The sequence below is a fragment of the Haliaeetus leucocephalus genome, unplaced genomic scaffold, assembly GCF_000737465.1.
Source record: "Haliaeetus leucocephalus isolate CR32 unplaced genomic scaffold, Haliaeetus_leucocephalus-4.0 Scaffold228, whole genome shotgun sequence".
NCBI lineage: Eukaryota > Metazoa > Chordata > Aves > Accipitriformes > Accipitridae > Haliaeetus > Haliaeetus leucocephalus.
Genome location: NW_010972664.1, coordinates 5,115,610 through 5,134,472, shown reverse-complemented (window position 1 = coordinate 5,134,472; position 18,863 = coordinate 5,115,610). Strand labels below are relative to the sequence as shown.

Here is an 18,863-nt window from a genome sequence, read left to right as displayed (position 1 = left end):
TTCTTCTCCTCTCTTGCTTAAATTGATGTCTTTAAGTAGTTTGCTAGGCTTCTGATGGAAAGAAATTGCCTCTTGCTTGTTCTAAACACTAGTAATTTTTTTCACTTGCCCTGTGAGATGCATCCATGTGTTTCTAATAAACTGAAGGAGGTGATAGATGAAGAAACATATGTGAATGTGGGTAAGAGAGCCTCTAGATATTGTGGGAAAGGGTGTTCTTATAAGTGGGATTGGTTTAGATAAGTCAGTGGAGCAATTATTACTAAACGATTGCATTAAGTTTGCATTTGATACATCTTGTAATCACTCCTGCATTTGGTTCCAAATTGAGCACTGTGTATGTTTGTTATGAAGCTGATGGCAAAAACATTACAGCTGTCAAATGCTGCTGAAGCCACTAAGTTATCCTAATGTTTCAAGCAGGGAGGAGGCTTGCTTCTAGTCCCCTGTATTGTGCAGAAAGCACAGTGCCAGAACTTAAATAAGCAAATAATTTTCTTGCTAAAATACTACTGAAAAGTATTTATCTTTATTAGATTTCCTAGCTTATAGGTCTTTACATCTCTGTTAGAAATAGCAACTGCTGGTAGGACATCAAGGAAGACTGTGGTTTCTCTTTGTTTTCTGTGTTTTCATGTTTTGTCATGCTCCTATGTACTAGCCTGTATGTTGTTGTTAGGGCTTGACTTGTGTGTCACTGCACTTTAAAATATTTTGAAAAAAAAGTTGATGCTGAGTCAGTCACTTGTCCTGTATGAATAACTTTCAATAGAGCAAGTGATTGCTCATTAATTATCCCCAAGCAAATATTTCTTGATTTTTAAGATATTGCATTTAGTTTGAGACACAAAGCTGTGTTACCTCTCCATACTGAAATCATGGAATATCCAAAGAGAGTTGGGAGTTTTCATCTGTTTGCTCACCATGGAAAGTGCCCAGAAATTATAAGTAATTACTGAAGGAAGGTGTGTGTGGGTGCTATTGCATTTCTTTTTTAAAACTTCTTCCACTTCCAGTGTAGCTTCCAATATTACAGAGTTATTCTAGTTGAAAAGAAGTTCTAAGGACACTCAAATTAATGCACTTACTTGAAGGAGCTTTTTGGATGTAGCTATTGAAAAGCCACTATGTTCATGGGCTTCAGCAATAGTAGACACTACTGAATCTCTTGCCCTCTCTCTGTTAATTTGGGTAAATTTTAAAGAAATCTCCTGGGGAGACCAGAAGTGTGCAGAGCAGAGCTGTCCTGTCTGTTGGAAAGGAAGTAATGAAAAATTGCATGTTGGCATTAATTACCTGCAGAGTAGAGAAAAATTGGAAAAGTTGCTTTTGAAATTTTTGCCTTTCTTGCTCACTCTTAAGAGAGTTCTCTGCTGGGTGGTCTTTTTAGTAACTAGTAATAAAGCACTTCTTTGGTAGGAATTGTAACAAATGGTTTAACTGTGCAAGTTCCTTATTGGAATAACTGTATCCCCAAATTATTTGGATAACAGTTAATTTTATTACACCTGAAAGGAAGTAAATATCATTGGATAACCTGCAGAGTCCTTAGTCTTCAGCTGAAAATGTGTGTTAAATTGCCCTGACTTGGGAGAGGGACAAAGTACTTGTGTAGTGAATAAGTTTAATAGAACAACTAGAATCTCTGGGAAACTCAGATTTAGCCATGCACAGACTTCTTGTGACATGTTTCTGAAATCATGATCTTATCTTTACTTTTAACCTGCAGAAAAGCAAAATTAAATTATTGTCTTTTTGGATCTGTGTAAACATCAGCCATCACTGTCCTGTACTTCTAGAGTGTGTATCTCAATTTTTCTAACACTTTAAAGGTTACATGTGTTCAGGTGTTGCTTAATCTATTTAAATGTATATTAAAAAGATCACCTGAATGGGATAGGACTTCTCTATTCAGAAAGTGCAAGTTAATCATCTAAAACTATAAAGTTGATGTAATTTAAAATACAGTAAACTTCCTGTACTGAAGTAATCATACCTACCTGAGAATTACTGTGCCTTTACTTACTATTTTCCTTAAGTGTGATTATTTTGTGTAATACTCTGAACAGGCAAATGAAAACTGAGGAAAGAGAGGTGGAGAAAAGAATGAAATAAAAGCCAAGGCTTCTGTTTTGATTCACTAGTGGTGAATGAAGTTGAAGAAGCAACTGCTATCAGGAATTTGCTTCTGCCGCATAATTCTAGTTCAGTGTGGTCTGACGCATTTGATTTGCTGGACTGCAGAAATTTGCATTAGGAAGAACTTGATCCATCCTACTCCTATCTTCCTTCAATCCATCCCCTTAAGCAGCTGAATGAGGACAGTTTGAGGGAATAACTAACTACAGAGTAAAGGAGAAGATGAGAATTGGGGACTTGCTAATCTGAGCAGGGACTTTGCACTGGCTTGGGTATTGGTGAAAGTGTTTGTAACCGCATCTTCAAAGCGATAGCAGCTATATTAGAAAAGGTAATTTGTGAACGGCCCCATGCTCTTTATTTTCGAGTACTCAGAGGTGTTGCATCTACATTTTCAACTTCTATTTTCATCTTTTTATTTCCTTTTTTCTTCTTTGAAGTGGTAGGGGTCACAGTAGGAATAGAAATAAGCATTATTAGTGATGATTGTTTTGGGATTGTCCAGTTTCATATTCCCATGTATTTCTGCTTTGACTGCCTTGGAAGAAATTAATTCTACTCTGGCTTTCCAGGAGAACTCAGTGGACAGTCTTTATCAGAGACCTTACAGCTGTGCTTCGTGAGGTGGCAATTACCACTTCTGTGATTTACTAATGGTGGTTAAAGATACCCGTTGCACACAGTGAACTGCAGTGTGGAGATCAAAAAGCTAGTGCCCCTGATCCAGTGAGCCTGGACCCTGTGGCTCTGTATAGATGTATCAGATCAAATTTGGAGGCAGGAATGCCTTATTTTATAGGCAGGGTCTATGAAATGCGCTAGCATGTTGCTTGTTGAATTTAACTAGTTACCCTGAGGGTTGTGGTAGACCACAGGGGAGTCTGTTTTTATAACATGGTTTTCTGGGCAAATTTTACTGCTGCAGATGAACATTTTTTGTCTAGATGCGTAGTGGTAAGAGTTGCTTTAGTACAAAAGTTTGACCCAAGTGTTAACATGACATCTTCAGATTCCAACAGTTCTTCTTCTTCCATAGCTATCAAGGTATTTTAAAGAAGTGGTTGCTGTTTACATGTTCAATGTAGGCACTTGGATGATACCCATCATTGCTAGTTGATGACAGCATTGCGAGATTTTTGACATAATTCTTTAAAGAATGGACTGCCTGTGATATCAGGAGGAGAACTGCAGCTCCTGAGTCTCTCTTGGTATATAATTCTAAACCAGCTGTTAATCCTTTCTCATGTTCCTGCAGTAGACTGTCAGAACTAAAACTGGCGACTTTCAATTCCTTATTTGCCAGATTTCTAAGTGTGGCTTTATATGAATAATACAGTATTGTAGAAAAATAAACCTTTTAAAATTGTGACAGTTTATTCCTCATCCTATAGAGAAGTAATCTGTAAATGGTGTTATGTTGGTGAAAGCATGGTGCATCTCCATTGATGATTTGGGGTTTTTGTTATAGTTTTTTAACCCTTTTGATTGTCCACAGGGATCATAAGATAGAGTGGGTCTATATCAAAACAGGGAATGTTTTGATGGTCTGTCCACATCAGTAGGTGCATGAATTTCACACTGCCCGACTTTTTTTTCCCCACCACTGGCCCCAGTCTTCCTGCACTGTCACAGTGAGCTTCATTCAACAACTCTGAGCACAGCATGCAATCTCAATATCATTCCAGAGGTGTGATGGTTTGCATTTTTGTTTACAAGATGTATGAATGCTTTAAAATCAAAACTCCCAAACTAAAAATACTCAGAGAAGTCAGCAGAGCCCTGTTCTTTACCCCTTAGTACTATTACTGGAAAGCTGCAGAAGAATCTCATGTCAGTGTAATTTTGGAGCACAGGGTGATGGTATGTTAGACCTCGAACAGAGCTGCTGTGTGGGGATGTTGGGAAGATCCTATGATTTCCGCAAAGCACTGTAACAGTTTTCCAGTCATAGTAATAAGTGTAGGGGGACCCAAGACAGTTTTGAAAATGGAGTTCAGAAACCTCAGTAATTTTATTAATAGGGTTGTTCATGATGGTCTGATGGTCACTGATGGTACAGGGCAGGATTTGATGGCCCCTTTGCTTTCTTATTCCTTGTTTTACAATAATGCTGATACAGCTGCTTCTGTGGAAGGGAAGAGTGGTGGGTTGAAAATAAGAGGCAGCATTCCCCTAAGAGGCTTCAGGATTAAGCCAATAAATAGGATAAGTGGTATCTCAAAATCTAAACCAGTTTTTTTGTTAAGGTTTATTGTTTAAATGAGGAGGAAGGGTAGAAAACAAGCTATTTTTCCCTTTCTGCTTTTGATATTTTAGTTTTTTCGAACACCTACATTAGAAGAAGAAATGTGAAGAAATGTAACAGACTTAAGTAGCTGAGAGGTTTTTTTCTTTCCTTTTGGACTGTAGCTTTATTTTTAACACTGACATTACTGTAAATGTTTGTATTTATTGGGAACATGGGAGGATTTGGCTACAGGTAGTACCTTACTGGACATTTTATTTCATATCCTTTTCCCTTTCATATCCTTTTCCCTTTCATATCCTTTTCCCTTTCATATCCTTTTCCCTTTCATATCCTTTTCCCTTTCATATCTGCAGAATTGGGCTTTCCATATGGATGCCAGATACCATTATCAAAGTCTTTCCTATTTGCTTTCATGTTTTGAATAAATTAGCAGCAGTAAGGGGCCAATATTGTAGAAATAAGTTGACACAAAAGCTGGTGTGGACAAAAAGAATCTAAAAGATGAATGGCTACTAAAACGAGCATCATAAGCAGAAGAGGGACTAAAATGATTACTTTCAGCGTTGACACCACAGGTCTTAAATTAAGCTGATTGACTGTTCTATAAACTGCAATAACTACAGCTTCATAAAAAGGTATGAGAATGGACATAAAATGTCTTGAAGCTTTGCAGCCATCTTGGAGTTCAGCACCAGACAGGTTAAATGAGTGTATCTTGTATGCTGCTAAGGCTGTTATGGTAGTTTGTTTAGACTACTGTGATGCCTAAGAAACTGAAGCTTGTCTGATTAAATCTAAAAGTTTAAAATATTTGAGTACCTTTTGTCATTTTATCAGGTGGCCAGGAGGGAATTAGTATCTCTGGTTGCTTGGAAGAATAAAGACTTGAAGGCTTTATGTGGAGCCCTAATTCAGTATTCTGAGTTACCGTCAGACTACTTCAATAGTCTGCCAAAAGTCTTATTTCACTAAGGCAGTTGACCTTGGGGAGGAAAGGGAGGCCTAACTTTTTTATTCTTATGTTCCATATTGAAACTACTAATTTTAATATGTGCCTGAGACTTTTAATGGCATCAATAGCTGAATGAAGTCAGTGGTGATAGGAACTGTAGCATCAGGAGGGTTTTGTATACACCATGGTTATCAAATAAATAGAATATTATTTCTTTGGATAAGAACTGTATAGCTTTGCAATGAATTGAAAGATTTCAGGCTATCTTTTTCTCTGATAACTGTATACTTCTACTGTACAAGTTTTAGATCTCTAGGTATCCATAAGACAAAATATTTGAGGGTGTTTTAGTGATAGAAGTGTGAGGAATAAGAGCTCACCTGAAATATAAACCGTGGAAGTGGCTTCTGAGTTAATATTGTCTTTGCTCCTTCACTATGAAGGTTATTTTATTGGGAAGATACTTGCTTTCTGGATAGCCATTATACTAATTCATGTTTGATGTTTTAATCCTGCTTTTACAGAAAGTCAGCCAATTCCTACACTTCCATTGTAGGGCTTTAAACAAAGCTGCATATAAAGCATGGGATTTAAAGCAATGCTGTGTTACAAATTATGAATGTAACAATAGGAAAAGACTGTTGTGACCCTGTTTCAAATGATGTTTACCATTACCAGTGTTTCACAGTGAAATAGTGAAGGTTGGGGGGAGCTGCTGTAGAAGAGCTATTCTGTTACCAAATGTCTTGTTCCAAGCTGGGTGTTTGTGTGCTTGGGGAAATGCTAAGACTGTGAAGTCTTTTCTTTCCAGTAAGTCTGATGAAAACATCTAGTTTTGGTATTTTAGTTTTAAACCCTATTGGTCTGTTAGCAGAGGTGACATGAATGGATATGGAACTTGAATTAAAAAACTTGCTTTTAACTCCAGGAGCAAGGAATACACCAAAAGCAGCCCCCTTCTGCACTTGTCAGATGTGTGGTGTTGTACCTGGGCATAGTGAGCAACTTAATGTACAACTTTTTTCCAGTTACTTCAGACCCTCTGTACCTGAAGTTCTGTGGATCCTGTTGTTGCTCTATTTAGTTTTTTTTTTCCCCAAAGGTAATGGTTGTACTTTTCAAGGGATACCTGGGTACAGTTTTTACCTTGTAATCTTCTTCAGTGTCAACTTTAATGCAGGGAAGTAGGCAGAAAAATCTTATGACTTTGCAGTTGCTCATTAAGCTGTGAACACTTGAGAAGTATGAAGGCAGAAGTCAGCCTTTTGTCCTGACTTGTTGCTCTGGACGCTGTTGTTGACTCTGTTCACATCTCCAGAATTTTACAAGATTGTGTCACCTTTGAAATGTGTCCCATGTGTCCAGAGCCTGTCTGACTATATATGTCATGTGATTATATATGCATAACTGAACATGACATAACTTTCAGTGTTAAGAGGGGATCACGAATGCTGTCTTAAAAATTTCATGTCTGTCTCTTCTCTTTAAACATTGGGATGCTATTAGTGAACAATATTAAATCTTTGGTATTGCTGAACAAAATTTTTTTCCTGTTGTTTTCTGTGTAATCCTAGGGTTTCAGTTTGGAAGATAAAAAAAAAAGTTTAACAAGCTTCAGTAATGTAGAAATGAAAGCCAAAATTTATGTGAAAGCAAAACCTTAAGTTTCCTAAATCTGGATCATGAGCATGTGCTTAACTTTAAAGCAGCAACAGGATACAGAACTATGCTTCTGCTGTTTTACAAGACCTTCTATGACAAGTAACCTTGTTCTGTGCCCAGATGTGCTGTGAACTATTCTAAAAACTCCTCTCGGGAGATGAAACACAAGTAATTGATCCATTTCAGAAGCTAGTGGTTTTTTTGTGAATTTTGAGCAAACATCAAATCTATATTTGATAATTCCAGGAGGTGGTTAAAAAAAATTAAATCTGAATGCTTTCTAGATTATAAATTAAACAATTATGGAGAGTACTAGTTTCAAAAATCATGATTTCTGCAATGATGATGCAACAGTAATAACCTGAATTTGCTCTGTGACAAGCAGTGTCCTTGTGTATAAAATGAAGGAGCATTGTTACTCAGTGTACATGATGCTGTATTACTTGTTCAAAATCTGTCCTATATAAAAAGCTATTATTGTAATAGTGTTTTACATCCCCGGTCAACAACTTTTCAACTCTGCTCCCTTCCTTGACCCTGCCCATCCTCCAAAATAAATGATTTTTATTGAGCATGTAATCTTGCTCACCACTATTGCAAAGTGAGCAAAAAGAGTAATCTTTTTTTTTTTTTCAGCAATACTCATCATCATTTCACATATTAAGTGTCATGGTGTCTTTATTTGCTTAAACTTTGAATTTACTGAAAGACAAAAATTGAAACAGTGGATGTACTCTCAGTGCTTCTGTAACAAGAATCCAGAGCTTACAACGTGTGTATTACTGTCAGTGATATTTCCCAAAGATATAAATCACATAATTGCTTTCTGAAAGTCCATTGTCATTCCTCCGACCCCATAAAGCCACTCTCAAATCCTGAATTTGTTTGATGCTTATTTCTTTGGAATGAGATGAATGGGCTTGATTCTTCTTTGCCAGGGAGGACTCATCGAGGAAGAGCAGTAGGCCATCAGCATGCGTGTGCCTCCAGGTTATATGAAGTATATGATAGCCTTTTTCTTTTCTGCAGAGATTTCAGTCCTTCTCTGTGACCTGCTGTTCCTCTCTGTTAATAAATGTATCATTTCCTTCTTCAGCTTTCAAAGATTTGTATGACTGACTTTTGTTTAAAGATGAAGCTTACCACTTCGTCCACTTCTTCATGAATGTGGGAAATACCCCATCCAGACAAAGGTGTTCTTAAAGCTGTGAATATGTATTTGTACCAAGAATGGGGAGAAAAAGATTAATTTTAAGTAGATAACCTATTCCAGAACACCTTTTCTATTTCAAGTGTGTCAAACTCATTGCTTCAGTTAGATCTTTTCTGGAGTTACAACAGCTACCTATAGCATATACAGAAGGGTTTTTGCTTCAGCAGCAGTGGAACTAGTTAAAAATAAATTCACGTGACAGGCAGCAATTTTGAAACCGCTTAGGTATGGCTGAGAAATAGGAATTTGCAGATAGCACTACCTTCTTGTATAATAGAACTGATATATTTTAAAGGAAGGCTTAAATTTTAAAGTTATACAAATCAAAAGACTTTTTTTTTTCCCAAGGAGAACTGTTCAATAATGGAGTAATTTTGACTTTACCCAATGTCATATGTTGAACTTTTGAGGCTGTTTGTGACTTGCTCTGTGTTTCTGTATTTAAATTTTATTTATAAATCTTTGATTGCAGTTGGTTCAAACTGAAGTCAGTCAACTGGGTTTGTGTATATATGTAATAAACTTATACTTGGAAATCTTACAAAATATTCTTCCTCAAGAACTATAAATGAAATTGATTATCAGAGCATTAGTAGTTAGTAAGGCACTTCTGAGGATTATACCCATGAGCAAATTTTAAAGGAAAGATGCAGGTGGATGGGCAAAAGATTTAAGTATATTTGCTATAGTGTATCCTGAGACATTTTGAAATCTTGCTGTCTTTAAAAGTAAGCATCAGTCTTAATAATAAAAACTTGCTGGGAGATGAACCTTGAAAGCAGTCATAGTACTCTAAATTAATACAAGTAATGTTATTTTACCTTAACCAGTAAACAGACATTTTAATCTTCTACTTTGAACTAATGAAGGGCTAATTCTAAAACAAAACTTTAAAACAAATCACGGAGCGGGGTCAAAGTCCTGACACTGCAAACAGGCTACCTCTTTTATTTTTTTTCTTTTAAACCAATAAGGTGCCATCCCATAGTGCTGCTTTGCTTCTTTACTGTTTCTATTTCCTTTTTCAAAATAAAGTAAGTGTAATGAGGCAGACAAGATGTTCTTGCTGGGATTGTTGTTAGTTTTCATACATTTCAGAAGACTTTTCCATTTATGGAGAACACAAACACATTTCTAATTTAAATTGGGGATTTCTTATCTAAAACAAAACCCCCATACAGTTAGCATTAATTAAATGCTTAACTGAAGCTTTTAGCTCTGCTTCTTCACATAATAGCTCACATCTGAGGAGTTAAAGTTGACCCTCTTGTTTATATTGTATACCTGATGTGTGTTTCTTGAATTGTCGGGAGCTTCTTTGAGAAAATGTGTTGAAAACCTCCAAGCTGTTACTAGCAAATTCTTACGTTAGAGGTTTAGGGCATTTAAAGACATTGAGTTCCTGGAGTGTGTTCGGAGGAGGGCAACCAAGTTGGTGAGGGGCCTGGAGCACAAGTCTTATGAGGAGCAGCTGAGGGAACTGGGGCTGTTTAGTCTAGAAAAGAGGAGGCTGAGGGGGAGACCTTATTGCTCTCTACAACTACCTGAAGGGGGGTTGTAGTGAGGTGGGTGCTGATCTCTTCTGTCAGGTGGCTGGAGATAGGACAAGAGGAAATGGCCTCAAGTTGAGACAAGGGAGATTTAGGTTAGATATTAGGAAAAATTTTTTTACTAAGAGTGTTGTCAAACATTGGAATGGGCTGCCCAGGGAAGTGGTTGAGTCACCATCCCTGGAGATACTCAAAAAGTGAGTGTTGTACTTCAGGACATGGTTTAGTGGGCATGGTTGATGGTTAGACTCAATGATCTTGAAGGTCTTTTCCAACCTAAATGATTCTATGATTTCAATCCCTACTGGTATAAGTAGGGTATGGTCCAAATAATTACTTCCATGAAGTGGTAATTTTGTTTTCCAAATCATTGAAGTGTCAGGGGACTGCAAAGTCTTGCTGATGGTCTCTGTAAAGAGGTTGCCGAAGGAGCTGCTTTCTGTAAGTGTCGGACTAGTTTCTCCATACTTATATGCTGTACTGCAGACTTCTCAGTGTCCTGAGATTGTCTGTTTATTAAAACTGGCTGTGAGAGATGTAGCAGGCCTATACAATTCTCCCTAGGAGGCCTATGGCTGATATTAATAAGATGGAGGAAAAAGTGCTAGGCTATTCAGAGTGTGAAGTTTTCCTGTTGTGTAGTTATACTATGATTTCTTGACTGCCAATCAGGAGTTGTAGTCTTAGACTTAAAAGTGCAAACTTCCCATAAAGTAGAGAAAATACAGACAAACGTGAAGATTGCAACTTTGCACTGTGTAACAACCATGGAAAAATTGTATGGTTGTATTTGATGTTTTTTCTATTTCTGTAGAGGACGGTGAATCTGATACTACCGGTTTAGGATGTAGTGTGATGGTGTGTCTCAATATTTTTTTAATGTTCTTACACTTGTTAATGCAAGGCACTTACTAAACTTTCTAAAAAAATCTTTTATCTATTTTCATTGAAAGGTATTCTCTGTTTTATAACCGCTTGAAGAACATTGAGGAAAATGAAGGAGGCCTTGATAAATTTTCAAAAAGTTACAAAACCTTTGGCGTTAACCAATTTGTTGATGGCGGAATATATTGCAAAGAGTGGGCACCGGGAGCAGAAGCAGTGTTTCTCGCAGGTGACTTCAGTAAGTATTTTTAGGAATATTTCTTCTTTCCTGCACTATGTTTCAGATGAGTATCCTCTTCACTTAAAGACAATTTTGTAGCAATGATGAAATTCTGATAGTAAAAATGCATGTCACAGCTTAATCTAATAATATTTTACTCTACATTGCAGTAGCCTAAGAATGTATGTGTTTCTATTGTATGGTCAGTATTAGGCATATCTTTTCTTTTTTAAATACCCATAAGGCAATGTAAAGGTTCTAGTCTGATCACGCTGCAACTTTAGGCTATGTCTAAGCCACCTGAGGTTCTTCCTGAAGCTCTACGGTTAAGCTTCTATAAAACTGTATGCAGAGGAGAAGAAATAACAGTAGAATAATCTGCTTTATCTTCTTTTACTGATCTAACAACAGTGTTGCCCAAGGACCAAGGCCCTTTGGAATTCCCACTCATCATGAGAGTGTAGACAAAAGTCCTGCTGGAAAATGGTATCCTAAAATCAAACTACCTACTTGTGAAAGAATAGGTGGTGCTCTGTTTTGAGGGGAGGAGAGGGAAGGATGGTAGCAAAACAGGATGGTGGCAGGATTGCATGGAGTAATTGCATTGCTTACTCTGAGAACCAGGAAGATGATTCCCTTTGAACTTGAGACAAAATTATAAATTTGCTCCTTATTCAGAATGCTCGCTACACTCAAATCATGTTCTGCAAATTCTTAAATGGACGTGACATGCATTTTTGCTCTTAAATCCTGTAATACTAATTTTACTCTCTCTTTTTTTTTTTTGGGGGGGGTGTTTGAGGAGTTTTGTTCTTTTTTTCCCTTTCATCTCTCTACTCTATCCCTTCTTCAGGATTAGGTGTTAGTCTATCAAGGTACTAGGAATTTCATTGCTGGCTCTTAGTGAACTGGGACTTTATCTGTGAAATGATTTTGTTCATTTAACTGCATTTCAGAAGTATGCAGTGTTATTTATCCAACTTTTGTTTTGTGGAAATACTGATCTGGTGAATGTTCAGTGTGTGTATTTATATTACCAAAAAGTATATAAATTGCCAATTTGAGGCAGTTAACTACTTCTGCTTAAACAGAAAGTTAAATGTTGAGTTTGCCTTCTTTCTTAGCCCTGTTTGAAGAAACTATTAAAAGGACAAACTCTGTATTTGAGGAAAGAAGTCATAAACTTGAAATTGTATGTGCTTGTATAACTTCAAAATGATAAGACTCATTACATATGCCATAGTAGTATCTGGTGGTGCTTTCTGAAGTACTGTGGTTAAGCTTCTGTGAAAATGTGCGCAGAAATAAATGGACTACCCTGGCAGTGTTTTTCAGATCCATTGCTAAGGTTTTTTTAGTGCTTCATTGCTATCTGTTTTAGTACTGGTTTTTTTTCAATAGTCCTAAGATCAATACACTAATAAATAGAATAAGCAAAAGAGTTTAAATACTCACATTGTGCTTCAGTTTCCAAACAGTCATAAAATACATCTATTTTAATTGTCAGAAATTTCTATTTTCTCTTTTTCTTTAAGAACTCAATGGGAGGGTCTGTGTCCACTATTCACTGTGATAATTTGAGTCTACAGAAAATGATTATTTTTATAAAAATACTTTGGTTTTGATGCAGAAGACAAACAGAAAAGTTAGTGCAATGCTGTTTTCAGCCATGATCCTGTTTGATGTGGTTAACCTAGTGAATGATAGAGTAGCTTTCCTTGAAATACTCCTTGTCTTTTCATTGAAATAGACATTGATAAAATAGGTTAGTGTAGTACTTGAATTTTAATATGGGAATCGCATATGTCCTCTGATTCAAAACTGAATAATGAATCATGAGTGTAGTTCACCTACTGCTAGATAATAGTGATTTCAGCTATCAATACTGGCTGCAAGACGAGATGAGGTTATTTTAATAGCTCAACTTTATATGTACAAACACACAGAAGATTCTCCTCCTTACCCCTCCTCTACTCACTGCAACCCCACCCATTGCTCAAGGTTTTTATGTGTTGTGATGGGTATAATAGTCTTTAAGTTAAATTACTCAACACAGTTGGAGACTAGAATGCGTTTGTTTTAAGTATGTATTGTAACAGATGGCCATTTTAAAACCAGACTTTTTAATGAAATTAATGTCTAATATTTTGAAAAGAAGATATAACTTGTAAATTGGCTTGGCAGACTAGGGGGGGAAGTGCACATATACCAGAATATAGTAGCTAAAAACTGGAATGGTTTTCTAAACTCTACTTCATTTAAAATATTTCATGTAATATATGATATGAAGCAGAAATTTAGGACTAATATCTTAGAGTAGTTGTATCTAGATGCTAATGACATGTGGCAGTAAGAAGTCAAAAGACTAAAAAGAAATTCATTTTAATGTGGAAAAACTGTGTTTGTCCTATATATCATATTCATCAGTCACAAGAACGTATTCATTCCCACAGGGCAAGATAATGTACTCAGAAAGCCTAGAGGAATGGAAAATTGTCATTCAATTCAGATGAGCTTTAATAATATTCTGATGAGAAATTGGGTTGCTAAACCCTAAGATTTAGATTCAGGTTGCTACAGATATGTTTAATTAAAACTGAATCCCTTTAACCTTCCTTTAAGTTTTCAAGCAGGTTAAAGTCTCAAACTAAATTTATGATTATATTGTATTTAAAGTAAGTGTCAGGATTGCTTTTAATAAGAATTTTTTCATAAAACTTTTTATAAAGAGATATGTAATTGAACCATGGGGGGAAGTTGGAAATCTTATACAAAGAAACAAACATGGGACTTAAAACCTAAAGAGCTGCTGTCATTTAAACTGAAATATGATGGTATAGAACATAAAACCAGTCAATTCATGCTTTGTTTTTTCTCTCTGTTGTAAGGAGATGGGGATAGCAGTGTTTTCTCAGTTTTTTACTTTTGTTGTCTGCAAATCTCTTAGATGTTTGATGGAAAGACACAAAAATTGACACAAAATGTTAGTCCCTGCTATTTAATCTGATAAGTTTTCGAGGATCAAAAAACTAGTAAAAATTATAATGGCAAGTGCAGGCTGTGTTACAGAGAACTTAAACTTCTTTCAGAATTTATTATTAAGCTGATAATAGTTGATAATAGCTTTATTGTGAACTGTGCTTAAAATAAACATGACTAATTTATTTCTGTAATTGTATACATTTGAAGCTTCAGTCCTGCAAATGTAAAGTTTTTTGTGAATGACTTTTATGCCTTATAGCAGACAATGAAAGCTTTGATATTAAGATATTTTGGCCCAAATTATGGTATTTTTGTACCTCATTCTGAGACACTTGTAATGAATGAGATGGCTCGTATTTATAGAATAATTCTTGGTATCACTGTGCATTCTTGAAAAAAGCTGGAATCTAGTAATAGCACACAAATCTGTATTTGGATTGGAGAAAGAAAAACACAAATGGAAGAAAATCCCAATACTTCCAGAGTTCTTTTTTGTCTCTTCTTTGAAACTCCATAATTAGAGAGAAAAAGATATTATATCTGTTGGTATTCTGGTATGATGCTTTACTCTATCCGAAAAGTATTAAATGAACGTCCAGAACCATTAAGATTTGTTGATCAGTACTCTTAGCATCTCAGTAAATCGAGTGTATGAGGCAATTAGTCAGCTGAATTTCTGATACTAGCAGGATCAACATTATAGCTACCTTAAAAAATCTCAGTGATAACACACTGAATATCTTATTTGTTTGCTGTATGCTGAGGAACTCGGTGGCTACTGGCAATTTATTGCTACTTTACAATCGACTATTTCAAAGTAAGTCACTGAACTGCAAGTTTTCAGGGTAGCCCACAGAATTTCTTTGGGAATTAGAACATTCAAAAAAATATTTGGCCATGCAGAGACTCAGTAGGTTATCTGTAAACAATATTTTAATTTAAAAAAAAAGTTACTGGCTTTAAGAAGCTTGAAAGATTAAGTATGTATATGCTAATTTGTGAGTCAGTATTTGATATAATACATTGTCATACTTGTGGTTTCTGTTCTTCAGTTCCCTTTTTGTTTTTCTCTGCCTTCCCTTCCCTCCCAGCTAATGTTAGATCTAAAATGTTGATCACTCTGGAATGTCTGTTTGGTTTTGTTTCTGCTTCCTTTTTCTTGCACTAGTGGGGAAGGCTTCTGCTGGGGCGGGAGGGTGGGGTGGCTGGTTTTGGGGGAAGTTTTATTTCTTATTTAAGTTTTGACAGGCTTCCTTCAGAGCAAAGACAGGGGAATTTAAGCCACTAGCCCTCATAATCTGGATATCTGACAGCTGACTTGAAACTTTTCATATCTTAGAATGTTGATTTTGTTTGTTTGTTTCCCCAGACTTGACTCAAACTTTTACTGAAGTGGAGTCTAGATACTACTATGATGTGATACTGAACTTCTTACTACTTTCTTCAAAGATTTTAATAGGAAAATACCTAGATTTCATGAGTGCTATACTTCTGTGGCTGCAGACAACTGAAGGCAGTTGACTGAATTATAAGCTGCTATTAATATCCAGGGAGACATCCTATCTGAGAAGTTTGTTTGTATGTCAGTGTTTGAGCTGTTTAATCACTTTTTAAGCAGATTATGTTAATGACCCAGCTATTGAGCTGTTGGAAATCGGGCAATGTTGAAGGAAGATGACCTAACTGGCTACTACGTAGAACAGTATAGTGTCCTTAGAGAATATCTCCATTTACGTTCTGGTTTCTTATTCCAAGCAAATGGTATAAAGGCATTTTGTGGGATAGTGGGATTTTGATGCCCCTTCCCTTGTCTGAACTGCTCTTTGTTTGGTATCTTCCTCAAGGAAGCTGTATGAATGCTTGCTGGACTCTATTCTCTTTGAGCATCTTTCAGTTTATCAGAAGTATGTGGAATGTAGAAATAAAATTGCTCTAAGAGATGAGTTTATTGCACTGGAGAATTCAACCTCAGGTTATGAAGTTTTTTCACTTTTGAAAAAATAGTTAAAACATTGCACTAATGTATCAGCTCTTACATTGGAACAAGTGAATGATTTGGTCAATATGCAAGAAGTATTCCTTTCCCCTATGAGAAGCAAGAGGAGTGTTAATTTCTGATATGAAACTCCAAGTTAAGTTGTGAGCCACATGACAAGTGTATAGCCATACAGCTAATGTGAAAACAAAACCAGGAGATGGAACAAGTCACTTAAGATTTAGCTGGAAGTATTGCATTGGAATTGAGTTTTAATGACAAATGGTAGAATCCAAGCTATTATAATTTGAATTCAGTTCTAGATTAAAGCTCAGTTCATGATTCTTCAGCATGCTAAGGGTGTAGTTCTGAGCAAGAAGTTCTCTTGTGCCTCATGTTGCTGAGGTAGGATGTAATGTTTAAATAATTGGCTGTGTTTGGAAGATCTAATGAGAGATGAGAGAAACTAAAAGAACCAGGCTATTTGAGGTCTTCTGTGTTGGATTAAGACATATGAGGCCTGAACTTTTGTAAAGAAGCTCTTGTCTTTGTCTATGGCTTATGGGTTTTCCATGATGGTGTCCTTTTTTCCTAAAACCTATTGAAGCTGATTATTTGAACTTCTGCTGGTAATCTTCTCAGTCTTTTTCTGTTGGTAGCTATCAGCAGAGTCTTTGAAGTCCCTGTTCTCGAACTAAGGTATTTCTTTTGCCTTTACATTTTCAACTTCTGAATAGTCTGCTATTCAGTTTTTGGTTGGTTGGGTTTGGTTTTTTTTTCCCTTGAGACATTTTTGGCTATGTTTTGCCAAAAAATCTGAAAACTAAGCAATAAAACTGAGAGAAGCCTGAGCTGCTGTTTCTTTGAAGGAAGCCTTCAGTTTTCAGGGTGTTTTAACTTTTTATGCCTCTTGCCTTAATACAAAGCAATATTTTTTTTTATAACCTTCCTAAATAAGTTCCTTTCTAGGGGTAAGTAGTAAACAAAGGTTTTTAAGTAGGACTGTCTGGGACAGATGGGTATTGCTTTGCATTTATTCTTAAGTCATGAACTGTGAACATCAGTAATGAAGGACTGTGGCTGAGAAGAAGGGTTAAGAGGAGCATCCAGTATTGCTAGCAGGTGGAGGGGAAAGTGTAAGCAGCTTGGGCAGAATTGTTAAAGCTGCCTCTAGAGAGCAGAGATGCCTAAAGGGGTAGAGATGCAACCATTCTTCCCCCTAAAGGAGGGAAGAGAGGTGGTTGTAACAGAGGTCATGAGAATTTTTTTTTAATAATGTAAGAATTCAGTGGTTTTGGTATGCGTAATGAACTCGACTTCAGGCAGTTTCCCCCAGTGAATTTTATAGAGATTGTGCCTAAGACTTTTGCTCTAACTTCATTTTGCTCAGTATTAGTGAGTCATCACCTAGCATGTTTGGTTCAGTTTTGGCAGTGTAATAAAGAGGTACAGCTCAACTGGAAAGAGTTTCATGAAAAGCGATGCAGATGATCAGATATCTATGGGGAGGAAGAAGGTTGAAAGAGTTGGTGGTAATTCCCATAAGAAGGTGTCCTAGTTTTGGCTGGGACAGAGTTAATTTTCTTCCTAGTAGTTGGTATAGTGCTGTGTGTTGGGTTCAGTATGAGAAGAATGTTGATAACACACTGATATTTCAGTTGTTGCTGAGCAGTGTTTACACTAAGTCAGGGACTTTTCAGCTTCTCAGACTGCCCTGCCAGCGAGGAGGCTGGGGGTGCACAAGAGGCTGGGAGGGGACACAGCCAGGACAGCTGACCCAAACTGACCAAAGGGATATTCCATACCATGTGATGTTATGCCCAGTACATAAACTAGGGGGAAGGCAGGTTGGGGGCTGCTGCCTGGGAACAGTCTGGGCATTGGTCAGTTGGTGGTGAGCAATTTTTTCACTTGCATCACCTGTTTTTCTTGGGTTTTCTTTCTTTTTTTTTTGTTATTTTCCTTTTCATTACAATTTTATTTTATTTCAATCATTTAAACTGTTCTCATCTCAGCCCATGAGTTTTCTTGCTTTTACCCTTCTGATTCTCTCCCCATCCCACCGGGTGGGGGAGTGAGCAAGTAGCTGTGTGGTGCTTAGGTGCCAGCTGGGGTTAAACCATGATGGAAGGTCTTGACTATTATAAATCCTAACAGGTTCCTTAAAGCAGTCTTCTTTCAACTTCTTAAGAAGTTTGTTACTTTTTTCATCTTCTTTCTGTTTTCCCATTTTTTGCCCAAATTGTTTATTTCACACAGTTTGGCTGTTTGCCGTTTAAAAGAAAATTTCAGTTTTAACTCTATTTTTTTCCAAGTCCCCAAATCCTAGTCATGTAGAATACATCTTTTTTAAGATTCCCTGGAATAAACTAAATATATGTATTATAGTGTACAAACACTATATATAGTGTTTGTGGTTTTAATGTTCTTTTAAGGAGGATTGCTTTATTGCTAAGATATTGTTTGTTTGATGTTGGTCTTAGTAGTCTTAGTAGATGTTAGTACTGTTTTTTAATTATTTTTTCAATTGAAGCTTCAGAGTAAAACCAAGGGGGAAGACCCGTCTACATCTTACTAATATACAAGCTCTTCTGCTGTTAAGCAAGCAATAGTTTAGTAAATATTTTCCTTCTGTTAATGTGTGTATTTTGTCTGCACTATCCAAATACCTTAATTGTGATTAAAAACTATCATCTAAATAAAGTACTGAGTTAATTGTATTTCTGTTTTTGAGCATGGGGAATGTTTTATTATAAAGTCTTCATTGGTTTTGACATTGTTCTCTACTGTAAAATGAATAGGTACTAGAATATTTGTCTTACATAGTTATTTTTGTCACATTGTCTAGCCTGTTTGATTTGTGCCTTTCAGTTTTGTTCCTTAAAGATTGGCAGTTCTCAGGATTAAACAGCTGTGTAAGAGCAACTAGCAATTTACTTTGAAAGCAGCCTAGTCTTTCTCTGAAACTCAAGGTGTCCATATATCGTTAGAGAAGATGATCTTTGTTGCACAGCAGATAATATTTTTGATTACTGAT

General features: G+C 36.4%; 1 protein-coding gene across 1 annotated transcript in view; it reads left to right on the top strand.

Annotated features, from left to right (window-relative positions):
• Positions 1-18,863, top strand: part of GBE1 (glucan (1,4-alpha-), branching enzyme 1) — a 171,129-nt gene that overhangs the window by 28,857 nt on the left and 123,409 nt on the right. Inside the window, exon 2 of the mRNA XM_010567636.1 lies at positions 10,718-10,887. Within this exon, the coding sequence (XP_010565938.1) occupies positions 10,718-10,887 (170 nt within the window). The remainder of the gene's footprint in view (positions 1-10,717; positions 10,888-18,863) is intronic.